The 25,877-nt window shown below is 40.0% G+C and overlaps 1 protein-coding gene across 2 annotated transcripts in view; it reads right to left on the reverse strand.

The window, feature by feature from the left end:
• bdp1 (B double prime 1, subunit of RNA polymerase III transcription initiation factor IIIB) overlaps positions 1-25,877 on the reverse strand; it is an 83,886-nt gene that overhangs the window by 12,514 nt on the left and 45,495 nt on the right. For both annotated transcript variants that reach the window (XM_033018704.1, XM_033018705.1), the window contains exons 15-25: positions 24,885-25,227; positions 21,780-21,952; positions 20,064-20,460; positions 13,537-13,695; positions 13,013-13,049; positions 11,217-11,493; positions 10,495-10,682; positions 9,037-9,652; positions 8,673-8,856; positions 3,763-3,829; positions 779-965 (exon numbers count right to left, since the gene is read on the reverse strand). In XM_033018704.1, the coding sequence (XP_032874595.1) occupies positions 779-965; positions 3,763-3,829; positions 8,673-8,856; positions 9,037-9,652; positions 10,495-10,682; positions 11,217-11,493; positions 13,013-13,049; positions 13,537-13,695; positions 20,064-20,460; positions 21,780-21,952; positions 24,885-25,227 (2,628 nt within the window). The remainder of the gene's footprint in view (positions 1-778; positions 966-3,762; positions 3,830-8,672; positions 8,857-9,036; positions 9,653-10,494; positions 10,683-11,216; positions 11,494-13,012; positions 13,050-13,536; positions 13,696-20,063; positions 20,461-21,779; positions 21,953-24,884; positions 25,228-25,877) is intronic.

Genomic DNA, 25,877 nt, shown 5'->3' on the forward strand with positions numbered 1-25,877 from the left:
AGCCAGCACCACCATTCACTGTGATCATGGCTGATCATCCACAATCAGCACCCCATTGCTGCCTTCTCCCCATATAACATTAAAGTGTAAATAATGTAAATATAATTGTAAATAATGTAACTATAATAATGTAAAAATAATTGTAAATAATGCAAAAGGGATTCGCCAGGATGTAACCTGGACTTGTAGGTATGAGAGGTTGTATCGACTAAGACCTTTTTAGGTAAGAGTGACCTTATTGATCAGTTCAAGATCATAGGGGGCATGGATCAGGTGAACGCTTGGTCTTTCACCAGGGTAGAAGATTGTAAAATTAGAGGATATAGACTTAAGGTGAGAGGGGACAGATTTAAGAGGGATCTGAGGCAACTATTTCACTCAGAAGATAGACTAAACCTGGAATGATCTGCCTGAGGAAGCTTTAGAAGCAGATACAATATGACTTTTAAAAGGCATTCGGACAGATAAACAGGAAGGGTTTAGAGGGATATAGGCAAAATACAGTCAAATGGGACTAGCCCAATATGCTAACTTGGTCGGCATGGACATAGTGGGTGAAGGGCCTGTTTCCGTGCTGTGCAACTCCACCAATGTTAAATATAATGACTAATCTGCTCATTTTCCCACTTAAACAAAAATAGAAGTATAGAAATTATCCTTGAATAATGTGTTGTGTGCTGCTATTTACCACATTTTAATTCCATGCAATTTTCCATTAAACACACTTCTATTTCCAGCTGTGTTTCAAAGTGAACATCTAAAATTAAACAGGATTTACCTCACAGTAAATTTGATGTTTTCTGTTGTTAGAGGTGGACATGGCTCAACATAACTCAAGGTGTTTTCTGAAACAGGGATGTAGGGAGCTAAAGATTCACCATATTCTGTTAAAGAAGAGGCTGGAATCTCAAACAAGGTTAATATGATTGTCTCTTCTTTTGTGTTTTCATCTGTCAATAGGTTCTCTAAAACAAAACACAACCAGAAAAATATCAATTTAGCACAATTGATGCCATACCATTTAGGAATTACCCTATTTATATTTTTGGAAATGGGATCACAATACGTGCATGTCACAGACTAACCCACAGAAAATAAAATAAAAACTCATAACCTACCAATCCGAGTTGATTAATGATCAATGTGAACATGACTGAACAAGACGCTCTTTGGATGCCTTTCAAGTACAGATTTTCACAGAAATGCACACATTAGTACTATTACAAGCACCATTATATTACTGCTCATGAGAGGAAAAAGACCAAGTACTCTGAACTGGCAACTGAAGCTGCCCAGAATGACTGGAAGACCAAGATTTTCTCTGTAGAAGTGGGATGCAGGGGATTCGTTGCTACATCTACGACCAGTCTATTGAAGAAAATGGGGGTAAGGGGTCACTCCCTCCAACAAGCAATCAAGTCATTGTCAAATTCAGCAGAAAAAAGCAGCAATTGGCTTTGGATTAAAAGGAAAGACTACAATTGGGCTGCAAGATGAAGACAGGAAGGCATGGAACTGAGGGGGGGGGGGTGTACCTGGGACGCCAGGTATCACTGTTGAGCCCTCTGGAGACGTTGTGGGCTTATCAATGAAAGGAGGGTGCCCACCTGATGACCCCGATGACGTACCTACCCTACCTTTCACCACTCCAGTCCCACTGCCAATATCAAGAGTGCCGACTTATTACAGAGATTGAAACATCAAGTCCTATTAGCTCTACTGCTTAATAGTACACTTCCTATTCATGTTGTAGAAGGCAGGGAATCATCCTGATTTAAAGCTTGATCAGTAACTATGTCCATTTAAACATTTATATATTCTAATGCAGGATGGTTGTATTTTCCAGCTCCCATTTCATTCATTTATAAGGTCAATAGGTGCAAGACATCAAACACTTGCTTTGCCAAGTCTTTTTCCAGATTGCACATCATCCTCACTAAGATCTATACCATTTATTGTTCATTCTAATTAGATTTCTTTACAATTAACTTTTCGAGCACTATCAGCTTGAGCACGAGTCTTGCAGTCACGTAAGACAGTAATAAAATTACATTTGTCTCCACTTAGGAAGTAAATATACCACCACACCTGGTTACGATACAAGTGGGACCTGCCCCTCACGAATGCAATGAAAACTTCCTTCTGTAGCCGTCTGGCAGATGTCTCCTTTACAACACATCCAGAGTGCAGGAACTTTAGACTTTCGAGATACAGTGTGGAAATAGGCCCTTCGGCCCACCGAGTCCGCTCTGACCAGTGGCGGGACTGTCATACGAGGAAAGATTGAAAAGACTAGGCTTGTATTCACTGGAGTTTAGAAGGATGATGGGGATCTCATAGAAACATATACAATTATAAAAGGACTGGACAAGCTAGATGCAAGAAAAATGTTCCCAATGTTGGGTGAGTCCAGAACCAGGGGACACAGTCTTAGAATAAAGGGGAGGTAATTTAAGACTGAGGTGAGAAAAAACTTTTTCACCCAGAGTTGTGAATTTGTGGAATTCCCTGCCACAGAGGGCAGTGGAGGCCAAGTCACTGGATGAATTTAAGAGAGAGTTAGATAGAGCTCTAGGGGCTAGTGGAGTCAAGGGATATGGGGAGAAGGCAGGCACGGGTTATTGATAGGGAACGATCAGCCATGATCACAATGAATGGTGGTGCTGGCTCGAAGGGCCGAATGGCCTCCTCCTGCACCTATTTTCTATGTTTCTATGTTTGATCACACCATACACTACCACTATTCCACACAATAGGGACAATTTATAATTTTACCGAAGCAAATTATTCTATAAACTTGTACGTCTTTAGAGCATAGGGGGAAACCAGAGCTCCCGGAGAAAACCCACAAGGGTCACTTACAAAATCCGTGTAGATAGCACCCATAGTCAGGATTGAACCTAGGTCGCTGGCGCTGTAAGTCAGTAACTCAACCGCCGCACGTCCGTGCCGCCCCTTGATGGGCCGAATAGCCTAATTCTGCTCCTATAACTCATGAACTTATGAACTGCTCAACTGACCACAGCCACAAAAGATTTGAGAGATGGTCTGTGTTACTGTAGTCCACGAAGCATCAATATAAATGGAAAGATGATACACATGAGCATGTGGGAGAAAACCGGAGCACCCAGAGAAAACCCACATGGTCACAGGGAGAAACTCAGTAGAGTACCCATAGTCAAGATCTAAACCAGGTTTCTGGCACTGGAAGATAGTAGCTCTACTGCTACATCACTGTGCCATCCTGAAAAATTAAGAAACCATTGCACCACCTCCTCAGGGCAACTCTATGCAGACAATCAATACAGTCAGCTGTTAGACCTGCTGCCTCACAGCACCAGAGACCCAGATGCAATCCTGACTTCAGATACTGTCTGTGTGGAGTTTGTACGTTCTCCATGTGACCATGTGCGTTTCCTCCATGTGCTCTGGTTTCCTCTCGCATCCCAGAGACGTGCAGTTTTGTAGGTTAATTGGTCTCTGTAGGAATTGAATCAAAAGTGGGATATCATCAAACTAGTATGAAGAGGTGATCAATGATTGGCGTGGACTCAGTGGCCCAAAGGCCTGCTTCCATGCTACATCTTTCAATCAATAGCAGCCTTGATGGCCATGCCTATATATCCTGTTAATCTATTTCTTTATAACTCAAATCACCAGTAATTCAATTAACTATCAGTTGTGTATTTCTGCACTAAAAGCAAATTTACTCAGGTGGGAAGGGAAAAAAAAATGAGTTTATGAAACTTGCATTAAACATACCAAAGTTTTCTTTGCGTGTTTTCAGTGTTTCCTGGTATTCCACGTTTTGAGATTCTTCGTTACCAATCTACAAATATAAAATGTTAATGCAAGTTGATAAAACAGAATAATTCATTATTGCGCCCTTCTAAGATATGCATTAATCGTAAACAATAAAGATACATATCTTCATTGGGAATTGGTCCAAGCACTGTCTTCTCATTGCTGATCCACTTTTAAAACAAGGAACAATCAGGTCAACATTTTTTTTTTTTTAAATTTGCACTGAATTATCACCTGCATCACACAGCAGATTCTTTGTCACTAGAACTAGTTCATGTTTGCCACTAGAACTAGTTCATGCAGTCACAGTGGTGCAGCGGTAGAGTTGCTATCTTACAGCGAAAGCTGCGCCGGAGACCCGGGTTCGATCCCGACCACGGGTACGGAGTTTGTATGTTCTCCCCGTGACCTGCGTGGGTTATCTCCGAGATCTTCGGTTTCCTCCCACATTCCAAAGACGTACAGGTTTGTAGGTTAATTGGCTTGGTAAATGTAAAAATTGTCCCTAGTGGGTGTAGGATAGTGTTAATGTGCAGCGATCTCTGGTTGGTGTGGACCCAGTGGGCCAAAGGGCCTGTTTCCGTGCTGTATCTCTAAACTAAACTTCCAATTTCACCAAGCATCAGTACTTTTTTTGATATCAATAATCTTCATTCTCTCATACAACTGCTGGATGTAAACTGACTTCTCTACAGGGCCAATACAATCACCAGTTTCTCAAAGACTCCCGTCTCAATTAGACTCACTCACAGTGTCATTTGGCTCAACCTGTCAATGCCGATCAGGTTTTAGTTCCATCTGCTTCCATTTGGTCCATGTCCCTGTATACATTTCTTATCAATGATTGCGAGACATGATTTCTAACACAAAGACATGCTGACTATCCTTAATCCGTCTTTGCTTATCCGAATGCTGGCAGATCTTATCCCTCAAAATCATCTCCAGTAATTTATCCATCATTAATGTCAGGCTCGCTGTAGTTTCCTAGCTTGTACCTGCAACCTTCCTCAAATAAAGGTACAAGATCAGTTACCCACCTGTCCCCAGCAATTTCTTACCAAGCTTCCCACAATGATTGAGGATACACTTGGTCAGGCCTGGGGATTTGTCCATCTCTTTTGCAGTTCGGAAATGTGCCGACACATCCTACTTATTTCTCTCAATTATTTTGCTTCCATGATCTTCTCAGCAAATGCAGATAAGAATTAATTTAATACCCGGCCTATCTCCTGTGGCTCGCCTAAAAACTGACCACTTTGATCCATAAGGGGGCCTATTCTCTCCCTTTGATCTTAATATACTTGCAGAATCTCCGAGGATTTTCCTTCATCTTGTCTGCCAAGTTCTCATTTCCAAGTTCTCATTTTGCCCTCCTGATGTTTCTCAAAGTGTAATTCTTTCTTAAATATTACCCAATTTGTCTTTTTACATGATAGCATGATTTTTTAAATGGCAATAACAACATACTTTTATTGCGATTTTTTTGTTGAAAGAAATAGCAAAACTACATAGTTTAATATAGCTCAAAGGCTTACTTGCCAATATGTAATACTGCTCACCTTTGGTGAGTAACTCAAACACTGAGCTTCTGGAATTGTTTCTGTTGCCTCAACAGACAAAATTGGATCAGCAGCTTGACATAAAGTCAATGTAGATTGTGTGAAGTATGTTTCTGTGGAAATTCCTGGTTGAACATCCTGGCTTTGAATTGTTGTGTATTGTTGAATATCTGCTGGAGACAACCTGAAGAAAAGTTTAACATTGTGCATACAACCAAAACTTTGAATACCTTGTTTGCAAATATAATGCATTTTACCTCACACAAATTTTTTAAATTTCTCTTTTCTTTTTACACACTGGAACAGATGCCAAAACATCACAGCTAGACTTTACAGTAATTGTTAAAAGATTATCCTCCTTTACCTTTCACACGGTTGCCCACTGACATCATTTCGATGCTCAGTGGGATTCATTTCCACCTCATCTCCAACACACTCATCTTGTTCATCAGAAGCTTGTAGCTCTTCACTGGGATCATGGACCTTATTACCCAAATGCTCAGTTTTACTCATTTGTTCGTCGTCTGTCACATGTTTGTCCTTCTTCTGAAATAATAACAAACGTAACTTTTCAGTCAGATGCTCGGATCCACAATTGTCCCTAGTGGGTGTAGGATAGTGTTAATGTGCAGCGATCTCTGGTTGGTGTGGACCCAGTGGGCCGAAGGGCCTGTTTCCGTGCTGTATCTCTAAACTAAACTTCCAATTTCACCAAGCATCAGTACTTTTTTTAATATCAATAATCTTCATTCTTTCATACAACTGCTGGATGTAAACTGACTTCTCTACAGGGCCAATACAATCACCAGTTTCTCAAAGACTCCCGTCTCAATTAGACTCACTCACAGTGTCATTTGGCTCAACCTGTCCATGCCGATCAGGTTTTAGATCCATCTGCTTCCATTTGGTCCATGTCCCTGTGTACATTTCTTATCAATGATTGCGAGACATGATTTCTAACACAAAGACATGCTGACTATCCTTAATCCATCTTTGCTTATCCGAATGCTGGCAGATCTTATCCCTCAAAATCATCTCCAGTAATTTATCCATCATTAATGTCAGGCTCGCTGTAGTTTCCTAGCTTGTACCTGCAACCTTCCTCAAATAAAGGTACAAGATCAGTTACCCACCTGTCCCCAGCAATTTCTTACCAAGCTTCCCACAATGATTGAGGATACACTTGGTCAGGCCTGGGGATTTGTCCATCTCTTTTGCAGTTCGGAAATGTGCCGACACATCCTACTTATTTCTCTCAATTATTTTGCTTCCATGATCTTCTCAGCAAATGCAGATAAGAATTAATTTAATACCCGGCCTATCTCCTGTGGCTCGCCTAAAAAATGACCACTTTGATCCATAAGGGGGCCTATTCTCTCCCTTTGATTTTAATATACTTGCAGAATCTCCGAGGATTTTCCTTCATCTTGTCTGCCAAGTTCTCATTTCCAAGTTCTCATTTTGCCCTCCTGATGTTTCTCAAAGTGTAATTCTTTCTTAAATATTACCCAATTTGTCTTTTTACATGATAGCATGATTTTTTAAATGGCAATAACAACATACTTTTATTGCGATTTTTTTGCTGAAAGAAATAGCAAAACTACATAGTTTAATATAGCTCAAAGGCTTACTTGCCAATATGTAATACTGCTCACCTTTGGTGAGTAACTCGAACACTGAGCTTCTGGAATTGTTTCTGTTGCCTCAACAGACAGAATTGGATCAGCAGCTTGACATAAAGTCAATGTAGATTGTGTGAAGTATGTTTCTGTGGAAATTCCTGGTTGAACATCCTGGCTTTGAATTGTTGTGTATTGTTGAATATCTGCTGGAGACAACCTGAAGAAAAGTTTAACATTGTGCATACAACCAAAACTTTGAATACCTTGTTTGCAAATATAATGCATTTTACCTCACACAAATTTTTTAAATTTCTCTTTTCTTTTTACACACTGGAACAGATGCCAAAACATCACAGCTAGACTTTACAGTAATTGTTAAAAGATTATCCTCCTTTACCTTTCACACGGTTGCCCACTGACATCATTTCGATGCTCAGTGGGATTCATTTCCACCTCATCTCCAACACACTCATCTTGTTCATCAGAAGCTTGTAGCTCTTCACTGGGATCATGGACCTTATTACCCAAATGCTCAGTTTTACTCATTTGTTCGTCGTCTGTCACATGTTTGTCCTTCTTCTGAAATAATAACAAACGTAACTTTTCAGTCAGATGCTCGGATCCACAATTGTCCCTAGTGGGTGTAGGATAGTGTTAATGTGCAGCGATCTCTGGTTGGTGTGGACCCAGTGGGCCGAAGGGCCTGTTTCCGTGCTGTATCTCTAAACTAAACTTCCAATTTCACCAAGCATCAGTACTTTTTTTTATATCAATAATCTTCATTCTCTCATACAACTGCTGGATGTAAACTGACTTCTCTACAGGGCCAATACAATCACCAGTTTCTCAATACTCCCGTCTCAATTAGACTCACTCACAGTGTCATTTGGCTCAACCTGTCCATGCCGATCAGGTTTTAGATCCATCTGCTTCCATTTGGTCCATGTCCCTGTGTACATTTCTTATCAATGATTGCGAGACATGATTTCTAACACAAAGACATGCTGACTATCCTTAATCCATCTTTGCTTATCCGAATGCTGGCAGATCTTATCCCTCAAAATCATCTCCAGTAATTTATCCATCATTAATGTCAGGCTCGCTGTAGTTTCCTAGCTTGTACCTGCAACCTTCCTCAAATAAAGGTACAAGATCAGTTACCCACCTGTCCCCAGCAATTTCTTACCAAGGTTCCCACAATGATTGAGGATACACTTGGTCAGGCCTGGGGATTTGTCCATCTCTTTTGCAGTTCGGAAATGTGCCGACACATCCTACTTATTTCTCTCAATTATTTTGCTTCCATGATCTTCTCAGCAAATGCAGATAAGAATTAATTTAATACCCGGCCTATCTCCTGTGGCTCGCCTAAAAAATGACCACTTTGATCCATAAGGGGGCCTATTCTCTCCCTTTGATCTTAATATACTTGCAGAATCTCCGAGGATTTTCCTTCATCTTGTCTGCCAAGTTCTCATTTCCAAGTTCTCATTTTGCCCTTCTGATGTTTCTCAAAGTGTAATTCTTTCTTAAATATTACCCAATTTGTCTTTTTACATGATAGCATGATTTTTAAAATGGCAATAACAACATACTTTTATTGGGATTTTTTTGTTGAAAGAAATAGCAAAACTACATAGTTTAATATAGCTCAAAGGCTTACTTGCCAATATGTAATACTGCTCACCTTTGGTGAGTAACTCGAACACTGAGCTTCTGGAATTGTTTCTGTTGCCTCAACAGACAGAATTGGATCAGCAGCTTGACATAAAGTCAATGTAGATTGTGTGAAGTATGTTTCTGTGGAAATTCCTGGTTGAACATCCTGGCTTTGAATTGTTGTGTATTGTTGAATATCTGCTGGAGACAACCTGAAGAAAAGTTTAACATTGTGCATACAACCAAAACTTTGAATACCTTGTTTGCAAATATAATGCATTTTACCTCACACAAATTTTTTAAATTTCTCTTTTCTTTTTACACACTGGAACAGATGCCAAAACATCACAGCTAGACTTTACAGTAATTGTTAAAAGATTATCCTCCTTTACCTTTCACACGGTTGCCCACTGACATCATTTCGATGCTCAGTGGGATTCATTTCCACCTCATCTCCAACACACTCATCTTGTTCATCAGAAGCTTGTAGCTCTTCACTGGGATCATGGACCTTATTGCCCAAATGCTCAGTTTTACTCATTTGTTCGTTGTCTGTCAAATGTTTGTCCTTCTTCTGAAATAATAACAAACTTAACTTTTCAGTCAGATGCTCGGATCCACTTTCTGTGTGTTCAGTTCTATTTAGTCTCTCTTTTTCTCCCACACCGTCTTGTTCATCAGATAAGTTCAACTGCTCATTCGAGTGATCAGATCCACTTTCCAGATGCTCACTTCTATTCATCTTCTGTTCTTCTCCAGCAGAGTTGTCTTGTCCATGAGATGTTAAAATCTGTAACCTTTCACCCAGGTGCTTGGTCTCAGAGTCTAAATGCCAAGTTTTGCTCACTCCCTCTTCACCCACACATCTGTCTTGATCATCAGGTACCAATATCTTACTATTTGGTTGTCCGGCTGGAATCTGTTTTATGGTTACATTTTCTTCACTGCCTTCTATTGTCACCAATAGAATTGGCAAGGAGTCATCAGGTTCCAGTTCTGTTTTATTACCTATAACCAGATGCATTAATAATTAGTGTTTCCCTGTAATAACATTTTATCTCAGAAAAAGTGGACCAGCAATGTTGTGTGTTATTCACCTTAAACAAAATTAGGTACTTAAAGTAATGAGTCTAGAATTTCTGCAAGGATTTACCATCAAAAACTACCATCAGGTACGGCGGCACAGCGGAAGAGTTGTTGCCTTACAGTGCCAGAGACCCTGGTTCGATCCTAACTACAGGTACTGTCTGTACGGAGTTTGTACGTTCTCCCCGTGACCTGCGTTGCTTTTCTCCGGGAGACGTAAAGGTCTACAAGGTGTATCAGCTTATTAGCTTGGTAAAATTATAAAATGTCCCTAGCGTGTGTAGGATAGTATTAGTGTGTGGGGATCGCTGGTCAGTGAGGACTCAGTGGGCCGAGCGGCCTGTTTCCGCGCTATATCTCTAAACTAAACGGTATGTCCAATGGTAATAATTTTTTTCAAGATGAATTTGGGATTTTCAAACAAAATCTATATTTAAGCAAATAGATCTTTTATTTGTTTCCAAAATAACTAACATAACATTACCAAGAATTCCCTTTAAGGTATTCCATTTGCCAAAAGATATTACATTTAAAGATAGTTTCTTAATAGTCACCCATTCTGGCAATTATACACAATTTTGAAATGTTTTAATTGAAACTTCACCGTGTTCACCCACATGTGTATATGTATTCACAGAAACACTGGTGCTAGAGAGCCAGTGTTGACCTAAATCATCAAATTTACAGCTCACTTCAATGTAAAATGACTTTTAAAAAATTGTGCAAGGAAACGAGTTTGATCAGACTCTGTCCATTTTGCGTACCCTGTTTTTCCCCTTCCAACGCCGATCCAGCGGAGCTTTTCATTTCTTCATTCTCTGTGGTATGATAAGGCTTTATTACATGACTTCTGGAAGTGGATTTACCGAGGTTAGGTTTAGGTTTTGGAAATCTGCACCTTCTCCTGGCAATGTTCCTCTCTGCACCATCTGATACCTCAGTGACTGAAGAACTATTAATGAAATAAAGCAATTAGTTTAAGTATCACAACAGAAATAATGCATTTTCATGGAAATACAATTCAAAAGATCGTCTCAAAGCATTTTTGCAAAACATATTTGCAATTAAATTGAAGTAAAGGGCAAGGCCAAAAGATGGCAGACATGTGATAAAGGATATCTGATGTTTATTTGATATCAAGATCAGCTTCCAAAACCATATGGATTTAAGGAAAGGGAAAATTATTTTTTCATTAAAAAAATTCTTATTAAAGGGGTCCTTTAAAACAAGGCATTGCAACTAAGATAAATGAGGACCAGGGAGGAAAGAGGACCGTCTCTGGATTTGTAGCTATACAAGGTAAGTTCGTTTTGCATGTTTGAGGTCAAGCGCCAATCCTAAAACAATGATGTGTTATTAATATGGTAACATGATATTCCATTTACATTGTTCATATATGGAGTGGAGTGCATGAAATGTATTATAAACCAGAGACCAATTTGTTCAGACAATAACATCATTCCTACAGTGATACGACAGGCATTACCTGGAACCAACTTTGGTAGCATCTTCTTCTGGAAGAGGAGGCTTTTGCAAGTCCAGTTCACTCATCAGATCTTCCTCTGGAGGAGCACATGGTCTGCTAGAATCAATACTTGATTCATCGTTCACACTGTGAGTACCGCACGTCACAATCTGCAAGGAAGGAACATCACTACCAAGGACAGATTCTTCTTCAGAAGTCTTCTGATCAACACAGATTACATCTGTATATGCAGCGTCCCTTAAACTATCACCAAGCTCGGCCATGCGGTGATCCTCTTCTAAAGGGGCAACAAATGTACAAGTTAACCTCAGAAGACATTGCTCTGCATTTTAAGTGCTGTGGCATTAGAAATATATTCATTTGAATACATTTGTAGATTCACCTCATGCAAGAACTCCAAATACTACTCCCAATGATTGTTTGTGCAGAATGAAAGTTTATTTATGAGACTAAGATACTTACTTAAACATATTCCAAATCTAGAACCCGAAGACAAATAAAATTGTAAAGAAGCGTAAGATATTTTTAAGAAGAAAAGGCATAAGGTAACTTGCTCCCCCTCCGTCACTTCTCTCTTCCTCTGATACACCAAAGAACACATTTCCTTCTTTTCAACCCCTCAAGCAGATAAAGCTTGAGCAGCAAACAAACTGCTGGAGAAACTCCTCGGGTCGAGCGGCATTTGTGGAGCGAAATAGACAGACAATATTTTAGGCCAGGACCCTTCATCTGGACTGAATGAGTAGAGGGTTGTTATCAATATAAACTGCTGAGGAGGAGAGTTGGGAAAGAGCTGGCAAGCAATAGTTGGATCTCAATGAGAAGGGATTGATTGGTCGTTGAGGTCAGGTAGGGAGGGAAGAGTAGAGATAGTGACAGAGGCTGGGAGGCAATAGCTGGGGGTGGTAAATGGCAGTAAAACATGGCATCTGGTAGAAAGAAAAGCAAGGCATGGATCCAAATAGTAGATGGGAAGTGTGGGGGGGAAGGAGACGCAGCAGGAGTAGTGTGTTGGTGATGGACAGATGGAGCGGGTGGGGAGGGGTAAAAACAGGTGTGTGAAAGAGGACTTGGTTAGATCAAGGGGAGAGAGAAAGGACAGAGGGAGAGCAGGTTACTTTAAATAGGAGAATTCCATGTACGTGCCAACGGGTTGTAGATTATCCAGGCATAAGATAAAGTGCTGGTAAGGCATGATTTAAAGAGAAAAAATATTCAGCACTGGTCATTTGTAAAATGGATGATGAATTCCAGTATCAAATAGAATGAACATGCAGTGATTAGAAATGGATTTGTACTTTCTGGTTATCTGGTTGTTATAGATTAATTGGAAGGTATTAACACTTTTACTTTAAGTAGGAGTTGGGAGTTAAGACTTGGAGGAACAGCACCTCATATTTCACTTGGGTGTGAACATTGACTTCTCTAACTTCAGATGGCCCTTGCTTTCTCTCTCCATCCCCTTCCCTGTTCTCCCACTAGTCTTACTTTCTCTGCCTACATTCTATCTTTGTCCTGCCCCCTCCCCTGACATCAGTCTGAAGAAGGGTCTCTACCAGAAATGTCGCCCATTCCTTCTCTCCAGAGATGCTGTCTCACCTGCTGAGTTACTCCAGCATTTTGTGTTGGGAGTTAAGTATCAGTTTTGCTAACATGATTTCAACTTTGTATACACTACATGAATCCGGAGCATTGACTGACATCTGAAATGATTGATAGTGAGAGCTCACAAATATTTTGTAGCATTACACACCAAATGCTAACAAAAAAAATCCTTAACATTAATACTTACTCACCTTGAACTGGATCATCTCTTGGAACTTCAATAACTTCCTGCAAAAAGATTAATTTCAAATTCTTAAGTCTGGTAAATAAACTTTAATTTTAAGGCAACAATTCAAAGCAATTATTTCTTCAAGACCCACAAATTAAAATGTTGACAACATGAATGACTGCCTTTCTGCATAATACAAAACAATAACTATTGTAGTTATGCACCACCTATCGACATTTTAAATTATTAAATGGTGATTAGAATTTACCATTTGTAAATTTAAAATCTTTAGTGTTGAAAATGTAACTTTTTGTTTAAAGTTAACAACATTAAAATGTTTATAGATATTTTACAGCTTTTTAAAGAAAACTTTTAACAAGTAATGTGCATTTGTACTTTCGTCTTATTTTTTTTTTTAATTCGTTTTTTTTAATTTGCATTTGCCCTGAATTATTTAGTCAAGTCTAGAGCTGCCATAAGATTGTCTAATATTATTTAAATCTCAGCTTTAACGTTTCATTGAAAACAACAGACTTAACAACTTACAACAAAATGTTCAATCTGTTCAGCAGTTGTTGGGTGGTAATCTTCCTCTGGAATAAAGGTGCATGACTGACTGGGTTCACGTTTATCATGTAACTCAAGAAGTGAATGTTCAGCATCACTAGTATAGTTCTTGTCTGAGACATTAATTGCTATTTCAAGCTGTGTGTGATAAATTGGAGTGATATAAGGTATATAAAAATAAGTTTCCAAATAAAACACATTTTAAAGCTGCATTTCCTGCTAAGAGTTGGTTCTAGTTAGCTGCAAAGTCCATCTATTTTAGTATCATTTTTCTTTGAACATCATCTCCTGTCCAGGTTTATGGTACAAACAGAAGAAAAATGTATGTATAATTGATCGAATATAAAAAAGTAAACATGAACAAAACAAAACTAACTGTAAAATTAATAATTCCTTTCATTACTATAGATGGACTAAAAATAACTACTGATAAAGTATCATTGACATTTCTTATGCAACCTAGGTACAAAATAATGCAACACTGGCTATAGCACCTACTGAGGGTTGACAATTTTGGTAGCACCACCAGGATACAGCTTCAAATGAAGGGCAAGTTGCTACCTCAAAGAAAAATGGGAAGGATAAAATGAGGGAATCAGACTTGACAGAAGAGTCAAAAAGAAAGCTTACATATATCATGTTTGTTATACAAATTAAAATGATGAATACATAAAAATAGTTCTTCCCTCTCATAGTCAAATTATAACATAACAATCTCACAAATGTACAAGTGTTGTGTTCAATAATCTCTGTTGTTTGATCTCTGATAAATTATTCAGAATTAAATATTATTGCATGGGAACTCCATATCCATGTATTTTACTGTGCTGTAGAAATAGTAATAATGAACCTGACAGGAATAATCTGTAATAATGTTCTATATTGTAGAGGTCATCAAAACCAGTGAGTGAAATTCACTAGGGTGGTCAAGAATAAGGAATGTTAGTGCAATGGCTGAGGTGAAAAGCTAGAACTATTTCCTCTGGAGCGGTGCAATTTAATAGAGAACAATTATTTCCTTAAAGCTGTGCGGTCAATAATTTAATTTGCAGTGATTAAGAGAAATTATTTTATGCAAAGGGAGACCAAGACAAATTTGGTGAGTGACATAGTGGCCATAGAAAAGGTCCACAGAAGTACTTTAGGAATTCGGCATTGAAAAAACTTCACTGGATCAGATAGCCTTAAATATCAATGCTAAATACTTTAGAACAGTATAGGCAGAAGGATCTGGAAAATTGCCTTTAAAAATGAGGATTGAAAAGGAGATACAATTAGGACTGTATCATTAATGTGCACACAGTCAGCAACATCGAAATGTAAAAATAAATATAAAGTATGATTATTCTAGTTTTTCAACCTGGAGAGGATCTAGGAGATGACATTTGGCAAGCTTACCGTCATCGGTTAGAGTACTAAGTACAGGAATGAGATGTCAGGTTATAGCTATCCTTTTTTTTTCTTTCACTTAAATTTTTATTGATTTTTAAGAGATATATTCAAAACAGTGCAACACCATCACCATAAATAAAACAAAGTAAGAAAAACAGCAATCAAAATAAAAAAATAAGTAGATCGGGGGGGGGGGAAAGGAAGTAAATAAATAAAAACATTGGAATAAGACCGTGTGGTTCACTTACCAAATTAAAAAAAGAAAAACCATTACATTGATTAGTTATCTGGAGATAATTCAACATTCATACAAACATACCATCTAGTTCTATATAACGCAATCTTCCTATATCTAGCTCGGCATTTATCTAATTGGTGTCATGGCTCAAATAAACAGTCCATTTTTCCCAGATCTTCTCAAATGAATTCTCCTTGACTCTCAAGGAATATGTCAATTTCTCCATATTAAAGATGTCTCGCACAATTTCTAACCACTGTTCCTGTTTTGGACTTTTTTCATTAAGCCACTGCCTGGTAATGGCCTTACTTGCTGCAAGCAAAACTTTAATCAAATATGTATCTTCCATTTTTACACTATCTTTAATATGCCCCAGATACATCACAGGGCAGGTATTTGGGATTTTATAACCCAAGATATTATTTACAGCTGCATTAACATTTTCCCAATATGGCCTTATCTTTACACAGTTCCAGAAAATATGCGAGTGGTCTGCCTCCGTACTCCCACACAGCCTCCAACAGTGTTGTTGGACAGCAAGTTGTCTGCTTTTTATTTTGGGTGTTATAAAAAAGCGAGATTCTTCCAGCAAAATTCTCTCCATACTAGTGAGCTTGTGGATGAACATTGTGTTTCACACATTTGATACCATTCTTCTTCTGTTATTTGAATCTTTAATTCTGCTTCCCATTTTGTTTTTATGTAGAGCGTTGATTCTCCCCCGCTTTCCACCAAAGCTTGGTAGAAAGCAGAGATGACCCGAGACCCCTTCTGTTTGTATGCATCCACAATCACCTTGATCACATTATTTGAAGTTTCATCTAGTTCTGGCCTTATCTCTTTTGTAAAGTAGTCTCTTAATTGCAAGTATCTAAAAAAATCTTTGTTTTCGAGACCATACTTTGACTTTAAATCTTGGAAGCTCATAAACTCGCCATTTTCTGAAACTGTATACATTGCCGTTATGCCTTTTTGTGCCCATTCTTTGAATTTTGAATCATATACCCCTGGCTTAAACTTTGAGTCATATGCGAACCACTTCAATGCGTGAACCCCTTTTTAATTTGTATTTTTCCACTATAACATTCCATATTTCTAACGTAAATGCTACTATTGGATCCATAGCATGTCTCAAAGCCCCTCTCAGATATTTGTCTCCCACCAAAATCTGGGTCTGGTAACCCTGTATCTCTCTTTCCATTTCTTTCCATCGAGATTCATAATCAGGTCTACACCAACAAGCCAGAGGTCTGAGTTGAGCTGCATAAAAGTATTTCCTCAGATTTGGTAAAGCCATTCCACCCTTGCTTTTCGGCAGTTGAAGTGTTGTTAGTTTTATTCTTGGTTTTTTGCTATTCCAAATGAATCTAGAGATCATTTTATCCCAGGCTATGAATTTATCTCGGGGGACATTAATTGGGAGAGATTGGAATAAATATAGTAGTTTAGGTAGGATATTCATTTTTACCGTTTGTATTCTGGCACTGAAGTCTAGAGGAAGGGTCGACCACCTCTCAACATCCTTTTTGATGTTTTCTTCAATTTTGTTATAATTAGTTTCAAACAAGTTGGAAAGTGTTTTGGTTATAGTTACACCAAGATACTGCATCATTTTAGAGTTCCATTTCAGATTATATGCGTCTCTGATTTGTTGGGATGGAGAATAATTGAATGAAAGAATTTGTGTTTTTGTTATATTCAATTTGTACCCTGAGTAGTATCCATATGTTTCAAATAGGTTCATTAGATTTGGGAGACATATATCTGGTCGTTCAAGAAAAATAATGATATCATCAGCGAAAAGACCAATTATATGTTCTTTCCTCCCTATTTTGACCCCCTGCAGGTCTTCTCTCTGCCTTATTGTTTGTGCTAAGGGTTCAATATACAAAACGAAGAGAGTAGGAGAAAGACAGCATCCTTGCCTTGTGCCCCTCTCTAACTGGATCCTTTTTGATATGTTTCCATTTACCTTAATCCTAGCTGTAGGCTCCTGATATATTGTTTTAATACACCGAATTGCATCTTCATTGAAACCAAATCTCCTCATATAAGAATACCCAACTAACACCATCAAAGGCTTTTTCTGCATCTAAACTGACCAGGACCATATTTGTATCCTTTTTTTGAGCATTATCCACAATGTGGAGGGTTCTTCTAATATTATCCTGTGTTTGACGCCCCCGAATAAATCCAGTTTGGTCTTCATTAATCAGATCTGGTACAAAAGTCTCGAGTCTTTTTCAAATGATTGAGGTAAATAATTTGTAGTCTACATTTAAAATTGAGATTGGCCTGAAATTTTTACATTGCTCTTTGTCTTTGCCTTCCTTGGGTAAAATGGTAATAATTGTTTCCTTCCATGATGGGGGAGCCCTGCCCTCTTTAAGGGTCCAGTTAAAGCAAGACAGGAGCAGAGGTGTTAGCTCTTTCTTAAAGGCCTTGTACCATTCTGGTGGAAACCCATCGCTGCCTGGTGATTTACTAGCCTTGAGTCTACTGATTGCAGCTTCCAGCTCCTTAACCGTAAATTGTGAAGTAATGGTATTATTTTGTATCTCACCAATGGATGGCAGATCAAGTGAGTTAAGAAAACTTCTCATTGTCCTTTCGTCAGCTGATGGTGGTTTAGAATAGTTTCTTATAGTATTCTTCAAATATTCTTTCTATCTCATCTGGCTCATGTGATAATTAATTGGTTTTAGGATCTCTTATTTTATGAATTGTATTAGAGGCCTGCTGTTTACGCAGGCGTCTGGCCAGGAGTCTAGTTGCTTTTGGACCTGCTTCATAATAGGTCTGCTTTACGAATCTTGCCTTTTTTCCATATCTCCCCTGAGGATCTCATCTATCTCCCCCCTTTTTTCCTTAATCTGTTTTAGTACCAACTGATCCTGTATGTTTTTTCTCCAATTCTTTCAGTTTTTCTACTTTATGTTCATACGTAGCTAGCTGGGCCTTTTTTTGTGATGATGTCAGGGCGATCAGCTTTCCACGTATAACTGCCTTCATAGCATCCCACAGTATTACAGGATCCACATCCCCGTTATCATTCTCTTCTATGTACCTTTTTATCTCTTCCCTTATTTGTTCCACATTTGCCTTATTATTCAAAATACCCACATTGAGCCTCCAAACAGTATTTCTTTTTCTACTATTCAGGTATACTGTCAAGCTGATCGCACTGTGATCAGATACATCTGCCACCCCGATTTTACACTCTGTGATCCTGTGACTTTCACCCGTATTCATTAAAATGTAGTCAATCCTGGAGTAGACTGAGTGAGGTACTGAATAGTGTGTGTAGTCCCTTTCTAAAGGGTGAAGTTCTCTCCAAACATCAAGAATTTGTGACACAATAAAAGCTAGTTGGATAGGGTCTGCTCAGACTCCTGTAGTCGCTCTCTTGCTGTCTCACTCTCATCTTCGCTCCTCTTTCCAACTCTCTGCCATGTCGAAGCCTGGAGAAGACGCTCCATCTCTGGGTCCGCCAGCTCCTCAGCGCTGTAATCAGGTGTCTCCACGGAGTAGCCTCTCCTCCTCAATTCCTGCGCTGCGTCTTGTGCACTATGATATGTGCATGTTCCTGAGTCCCAGTGAATACGCATCTTGTCCAGCGGGGTCTGGAAGCGGACACCTCTCTCCTTCAGGGCCCTCTTTATTCCCTTATATGCCTTGCGCTTCTGGACAACCTCCGTTGCATAGTCGTGGTCAAATGATAGACGTCGCCCGTCAATCATTATCTTCTTTCCCCAGGTCTTTTTCAATACCATTTCTTTGGTATTAAACTCCAGGAAATTTACCACTATAGACCTAGGTAGTGAATTACCTTCCGGTTTGTGAGCCAAAGCTCTGTGCGCGCGCTGGATCCGTACGTTGGTGTCCGTTGTTATTACGAGTTCAGTTTTTAAAAGTTGCTCCACAAAGTCAGACATAGATTTGCCTTCTTTCTCTTCAGGTACGCCGTAGATGCAAATGTTATTTCGTCTAGACCGTCCTTCCAAATCAGTCAGTTTTTCTTGCATGGCTTTCTGTTTTTTCATAGGTTTAAACAGCACATTTTTCACAGCCATGTTAATTGTCTCAGCCTCTTCGATTCGTGCTTCAGCTTTGTTTAGTCTAGTTTCATGGGCGTGGATTTGTTTGGAGTTTGCAGAAAGTTTATGATAAATTTCTTGCTTCAGTACTCTGAGTTCGGTTTTCATGTCTTCTTTGATTTCTTCTTTAAATTTATGTAAGTCCACTTTATATTCAGTCCTGAAGTCATGTATTTCCTTACTGATGGGGGAACAGGACCCAATGGGTCCCACTTGGTCTAGTATATATATATAACATCATAAGGAACATAGAAAAGGCAGAGGGGTAACAGTCTTTTTTTTTACCAGGATAGGGGAGTCTAAAACTAGAAGACAGATTTAAGCTGAGAGGGGAAAACATTTAAAGAGGACCTAAGAGGCAAGTATTTCACCCCTCTTCGCCCCCCGCCACCGCCATCCCCCTTCCCCACCCTCACCCCACCCCTCTCCCCAGGTATATGGAACAAGCTGCTGGAGGACAGGGTGGAGACAGGCACAAGCACAAGACGGATATACAGGGAGAAAGGTTTTAGTGTGTTGTAGGCCAAAGATAGCCAAATGGGTCTTGCTCAGGTAGGCAACTTGGTTGGCATAGACAGGTTGGGCAAAAGGGTACTTTTCCAAATTGTAGAACTCCATGAATTTACTGAAACTGCAGGAACAACTGATAAATGTGGTGGAACATTCACCTTTCATTTAATTCTTATCTACAAAATTGCCAAAACAAAATGCACAAAATTCTCTGCAGGTATGTGTGCAGATGTGTAAAGCAACATATTTTCAAACATGTGGTGCTGTACCTCTTCCATAGTTTCCTCCACTTGGGCTTGAACAGGTTCAGGAGATCGAAGACTAATTGGCACAAACGCTGGAGCTTTGTTGACCTCCTCAGGATTGATGGGGTAGATGTCATCTTCCTCTTCTATATCCGATTCTTCATCATCATCAGCTTCTTGGGATGCCCTCAGGGTCACAAGCGTCATCTTTGGTGTTCCTTGACCTTTCCCAGTATTTTTAGTCTGAGCCTCCTTCTTGCCCAAGACTTTGCTGACTTTGGGTTTAGCTTTGTGAGATCGAACAGGTCTACTTCTGACCTTGCCCTCGTTTTCTCCCTCAGATAATAATGTTGAAATAGCTGGTCGCTGATAATGTGCTGAAGGAGTATAAAATGATGTGGGCTTGGGCTGTCTTCCAGATCTGAAATAAGATACAGATTTACTTCTTGTTTTTATGCAACACTATCCAACTGAGATTTTAACACCAGCTATTTATCGGCAAGTCCAACCAAACTAGATTAAGAAGAAGATCCATATGATATTTACATGTACTGATCACATATAAAATTATAAAAGGACTGGACAAGCTCGATGCAGGAAAAATGTTCCCAATGTTGGGCGAGTCCAGAACCAGGGGCCACAGTCTTAGAATAAAGAGGAGGTCATTTAAGACTGAGGTGAGAAAAAACTTTTTCACCCAGAGAGTTGTGAATTTATGGAATTCCCTGCCACAGAGGGCAGTGGAGGCCAAGTTACTGGATGGATTTAAGAGAGAGTTAGATAGAGCTCTGGGGGCTATTGGAGTCAAGGGATATGGGGAGAAGGCAGGCACGGGTTATTGATAGGGGACGATCAGCCATGATCACAATGAATGGCGGTGCTGGCTCGAAGGGCCGAATGGCCTCCTCCTGCACCTATTTTTTATGTTTCTGTGATCCACAAACTAGTTTCTCTCAATACATCATCCATGGTATTTGTTGTGTTTTGAACAGTATGCCTGAACATGTGGTTATATCATATTTTTATTAGAACGTGGGCAACTCTAATGAAAGGAACATCATCACCAAGCCAGATTTTCCACTAAATGATATGCGCACAGAAGATTACATCATATCGATAGTCGCAGAGTGGTCAGTTAAGTGAAAGGCTACTCTGCTGATGGTTTTCTTTAGAGAACCAAGGCCACCAGTAAAAGTATTTCCACCGTCAACAGGATTGTGATAAGATATATCAAGATTACAACCATTCTGGCGGTGGTGGCCTGAGTTCGGCCGCGGGCCAGCGGCTGCGTCAGCAGGACTGGTGGGCGGCAGCTTCGACCACCCCGGGGCGCGGTGATTGAGCCGCGGGACAGTTTTTAACATCGCCCGGTGGGGGATCGCCTCAGCGCAGAGGGAGAAGAGGAGGGAAGAGACTGCAGACCTAAAGACTTTTGCCTCCATCACAGTGAGGAGATGCTGGGTGGACTCACTGTGGTGGATGTTAATATGTGTTTATTATTGTTTTATATTGTATTGTATGTATGACTGCTGCAATTTCGTTCAGACTTCGGTCTGAATGACAATAAAGGCTATCTAATCTAATCTAATCTAATTCAATAATAATTCATGCTTACTCACTGAGACATTCTTTGGACAAAAAGTAGGTCTGGATGCAAATGATCTAGATTACTCCAAGCCCCAAATCCATCTAGGAATATTCAACTGATAAATGACTAATAAAGCTAGTACACTCCGATACCTAGTTGGTTTGCTCAAAATATTTTCCTGAATGGCAGCCAGCGTTATCTCCTCTTCCTCATTCTGTTCGTGGTACTCGGATGTCCTTTCGGGTTGCAGTAGTTTGTTAGAATCCCACGTGCTTCTTCTTGATGGCTCTGCAGCTGAATCCGAGGATGCAGCATCTGGAGATATCTGGAGACAAAAATATTTTACAATTGGACAACAATCTTAATGCACATTTGGAATCATAAGGACAAACAGAACTGCTAACTTGGTCAATATTATCAGTTCTACATTCTGGGAATAGTTCCTCTATAAACTGAAGCATATGCTTTGAGATTAATTCTACTTAATTTGAGCTATTCAATATTCGAGGTGACATAACAATAGGTTTAAGATTCTGAACAGTTATTTTTTGGTTTACAGTGTGGAAACTGTCCCTTCAGCCCACACCAACCAACGATCACTCGTACACTAGTTCTATCCTACACATTAGAGAATGTTTACACAAGCCAATTCACCTACAAACCTGAACATCTTTGGAATGTGGGAGGAAACCGGAGCACTCGAAAGAAAGCTACGCGGTCACAGGGGAGAACGTACAAACTCCATACAGTCAGCACCCAGAGTCAGGATCAAACCAGGTCTCTGGCGTTGTAAGGCAGCAACTCTACCGCTGTGCCACCGTGCCACACGTTAAATAGATACATTGATTATGTAAATGTTACCATTAGCTCTTCCCTGTGGGAGATTGCCATTGTGCTGGGTAAGAGATCTTAAGTTTGAATTTACTCGCAAAAAGGTATAATGGTCTGCAACAGAAGGCAAGAGCTCACCTCAGAGTGAGACTGACATTAGAATCATAGAATCATAGAAAGTAGGTGCGAGAGTAGACCACCAGGTCCGTCGAGCCCGCACCGCCATTCACTCATGGCTGAACACTAAACAGACACACTTACCCACAAACAGTAGACACAAGACACAGAACACAAGACACTACCCTCCCCTTTATACCGCTATCACCCCTCTCCACCCCAAGAACCGCGTGATCTCCTGGGGGAGGCAAAAAACCGGATAAAAACCCAGGTCCAATTCGGGAAAAAAATCCGGGAAATTCCTCTCCGACCCCAATCCAGGCGATCGACACTTGTCCAGGAGATCACTCAGGTCTACTATACTAACCATACCTAGGTCCATATCCCTGCCCTCTCCCCGTAGCCCCTTATCCCCTTGGCAGCTAAAAAACCATCTATTTTTGACTTAAATATATTTAACGTTTCTGCTTCCACTGCTCCCTGGGGCAGTGAATTCCACAAACTAACCACCCTCTGGGTGAAGAAGTTCTTCCTCATCTCAGTTTTAAAAGAGCCCCCCCTCACTCTGCAACTATGTCCCCTAGTTCTAGCCTCCCCGATCATTGGGAACATCCTCGGTGCATCCACCCGATCAAGGCCCCTCACGATCTTATACGTTTCAATGAGATCGCCTCTCATTCTTCTAAACTCCAAAGAGTAGAGTCCCAGCTTACTTAACCTTTCCTCATATGTCAATCCCCTCATTGCAGGAATTAATCTTGTAAACCTTCGCTGCACTGCCTCCAGTGCTAGTACATCCTTTCTTAAGTATGGACCCCAGAACTGTACACAGTATTCCAAATGTGGTCTCACTAATACCGTGTACAGCTGCAGCAAGACCTCCGTGTTTTTATACTCAATCCCCCTAGCAATAAAGGCCAAAACTCCATTGGCCTTCCTGATTACTTGCTGCACCTGCATACTGACTTTTAGTGATTCATGTACTAATACCCCTAGATCCCTTTGCGTTGCATTACAACGCAGCTCCTCCTCATTTAGAAAATAACTTGCCCTATCATTTTTTTCCCCAAAGTGAATGACTTCACATTTATTAGTATTAAATTTCATCTGCCAAGTTGTTGCCCACTCACCTAGCTTATCTATATCCTTTTGCAGACTCTTCCTATCCTCCTCATCCCCTACTTTCCCTCCCATTTTCGTATCGTCCGCAAATTTTGATATATTACACTTGGTTCCCTCCTCCAAATCATTTATATAAATTGTGAACAACTGGGGTCCCAGCACCGACCCTTGCGGAACCCCGCTAGTTACCGGTTGCCATCCCGAGTATGAACCATTTATCCCCACTCTCTGCTTCCTATTCGTTAGCCAATCCTCTACCCATGCTAATATATTACCCCCAATCCCATTGAGACATCATTGGCATATTGTAGTGAGGGTTACACTGTTCTGACTTTCTTCAGATTTGTAAATGGAAGGAAGTGTAGTTTAATGAGGGAAAACATAAAACAGTGCTTCAAGATAAAGCAGATTAGATGCTTTGGAAATACAGTGGTATGGTAGACACATCTGCACGATATACTTCCAGCCAGTTAGCCTTAAAGCTTTCTGAGCTAGCACGAGAACTCAGACCACAATTTCCAGATGAAAGCAAATTGTTAAAGGAAATGAAAGATCAGACAATAGATTAGGAAGTGGAGGTTCAAGGCATGTTATATGAATTGCATTAGAATGCTTAGTTGGTAAGCACTTGGCTGGTATTAAATATTTATGAAAATCATTTAACCTCAACACTGACTGAAGAAGGGTCTCGACCCGAAACGTCACCTATTCCTTTTCTCCAGAGATGTTGCCTGACCTGCTGAGTTACTCTATCTTCGGTATAAACCAGCATCTGCAGTTCCTTCCTACACACTCAGATTCATGTGATGGGAGAGCAAATGGATGCAGGCACAATACTAGCATTTTTCTTATAAAGATAAATAGAAATTTGGAAATCTCAGGCGACAAATGCGACATTAATGAAATGCACTGCCATGTTTTAATTTGAGTGAAAGATAAGAAATAAGAGTACAAAATAAAAGACCAGAGGGAAAATCATAAACAAGAGGAAAAATTATGAATAAGAACAGAAGTATTGATGATAAGAAGAAGAGAATATGATAAATTTGTGAAAGCAATCGATAGAATGTTTTTTGGATAGATTACCGATTTATTTTGAGATGCTCTTTTTGGAAAGAACACCAGTGCTAAAAGTACAAATTCACCAAATAATATGAAGTATAAGAAACTTTAGCCATTAAATGTACCAGAGATGATGAGACTGCTGATGCATTGGTTCCTCCTGATCGATTCTGGACTGCATCTTGCTGCGTTGGAATGTCATCCAAATTTCTTGCACCCATTACAAAACAAGCATTGCTTGCAGAGTGCTGGTGAGCTTCACTTGCTTTATTAATAGAGGTATCTGGACTGAGCCCAACAACGTCTTGAATTGCACTATTATTTTCTGGCGCTGCAGCAACTTTTTTTTCTTGCATTGACACATTTTTCTTTACCACCGCTCTCCCTAAATTTGGCTTGGGCTTCTGGAAACGACTCCTTACAGGTCGACATGGTTTGTTTCTGGGTTCCTCTCGTTTCTCTACAGCCCTAAAGCAAAACAAATATTAAAACACAGGCTTGACACCTTTAACCGTAAACTGTATTTCTGAATTCTTCTTACGTACTCTTTTCCAATTTGATGATTGGTCACAAAAACATCCAAAGAAGTTTCTCACTATTTTATCTACCTTTGTAATTGGTCATTCTTAAATTAAATTAGTCAGCACCCAAGAATAGTTTAGTAATTAAGAGTAAAGGGCCTGTCCCACTTAGGCGATTTTTTAGTCGACTGCAGGCAACTAGGCTGTCGCCACATGGTCTCCAGGGTGTTGCCTGCATGGCCGTGAGTCGTCCCCTCAGTCGCCCAAAGCGTCGTAGCTTCTTTCTGGTTGCCGCTGGATTTTCAAAAAATTTTAGCGACAGTCAGCGAGTTGTTTTGATGCCAATGAGCGTAGCTTGGCTTCTCCTGTCATAGGTTGTCGCCAGGTGAAGTAGGTTGACACCAGTGCTGACTTCGTTGAATTCCATTGGCGACTACCTATGTCAACCGGCGACAGGTACCGGCGTCAAGAGAAGTCAAGTAGCGACAGGCATTGTCTTCAGTTGTCGCCGAATGGGTCGTAGCTTGTCGCGGGTGGACGTAGGTTGACTTCGGTTGTCGCCTGTGTGGCCATAGGTTGTTGTCGATGTCATCGTAG

This window comes from Amblyraja radiata, chromosome 3 (genome assembly GCF_010909765.2).
Source record: "Amblyraja radiata isolate CabotCenter1 chromosome 3, sAmbRad1.1.pri, whole genome shotgun sequence".
Taxonomy (NCBI): Eukaryota; Metazoa; Chordata; class Chondrichthyes; order Rajiformes; family Rajidae; genus Amblyraja; species Amblyraja radiata.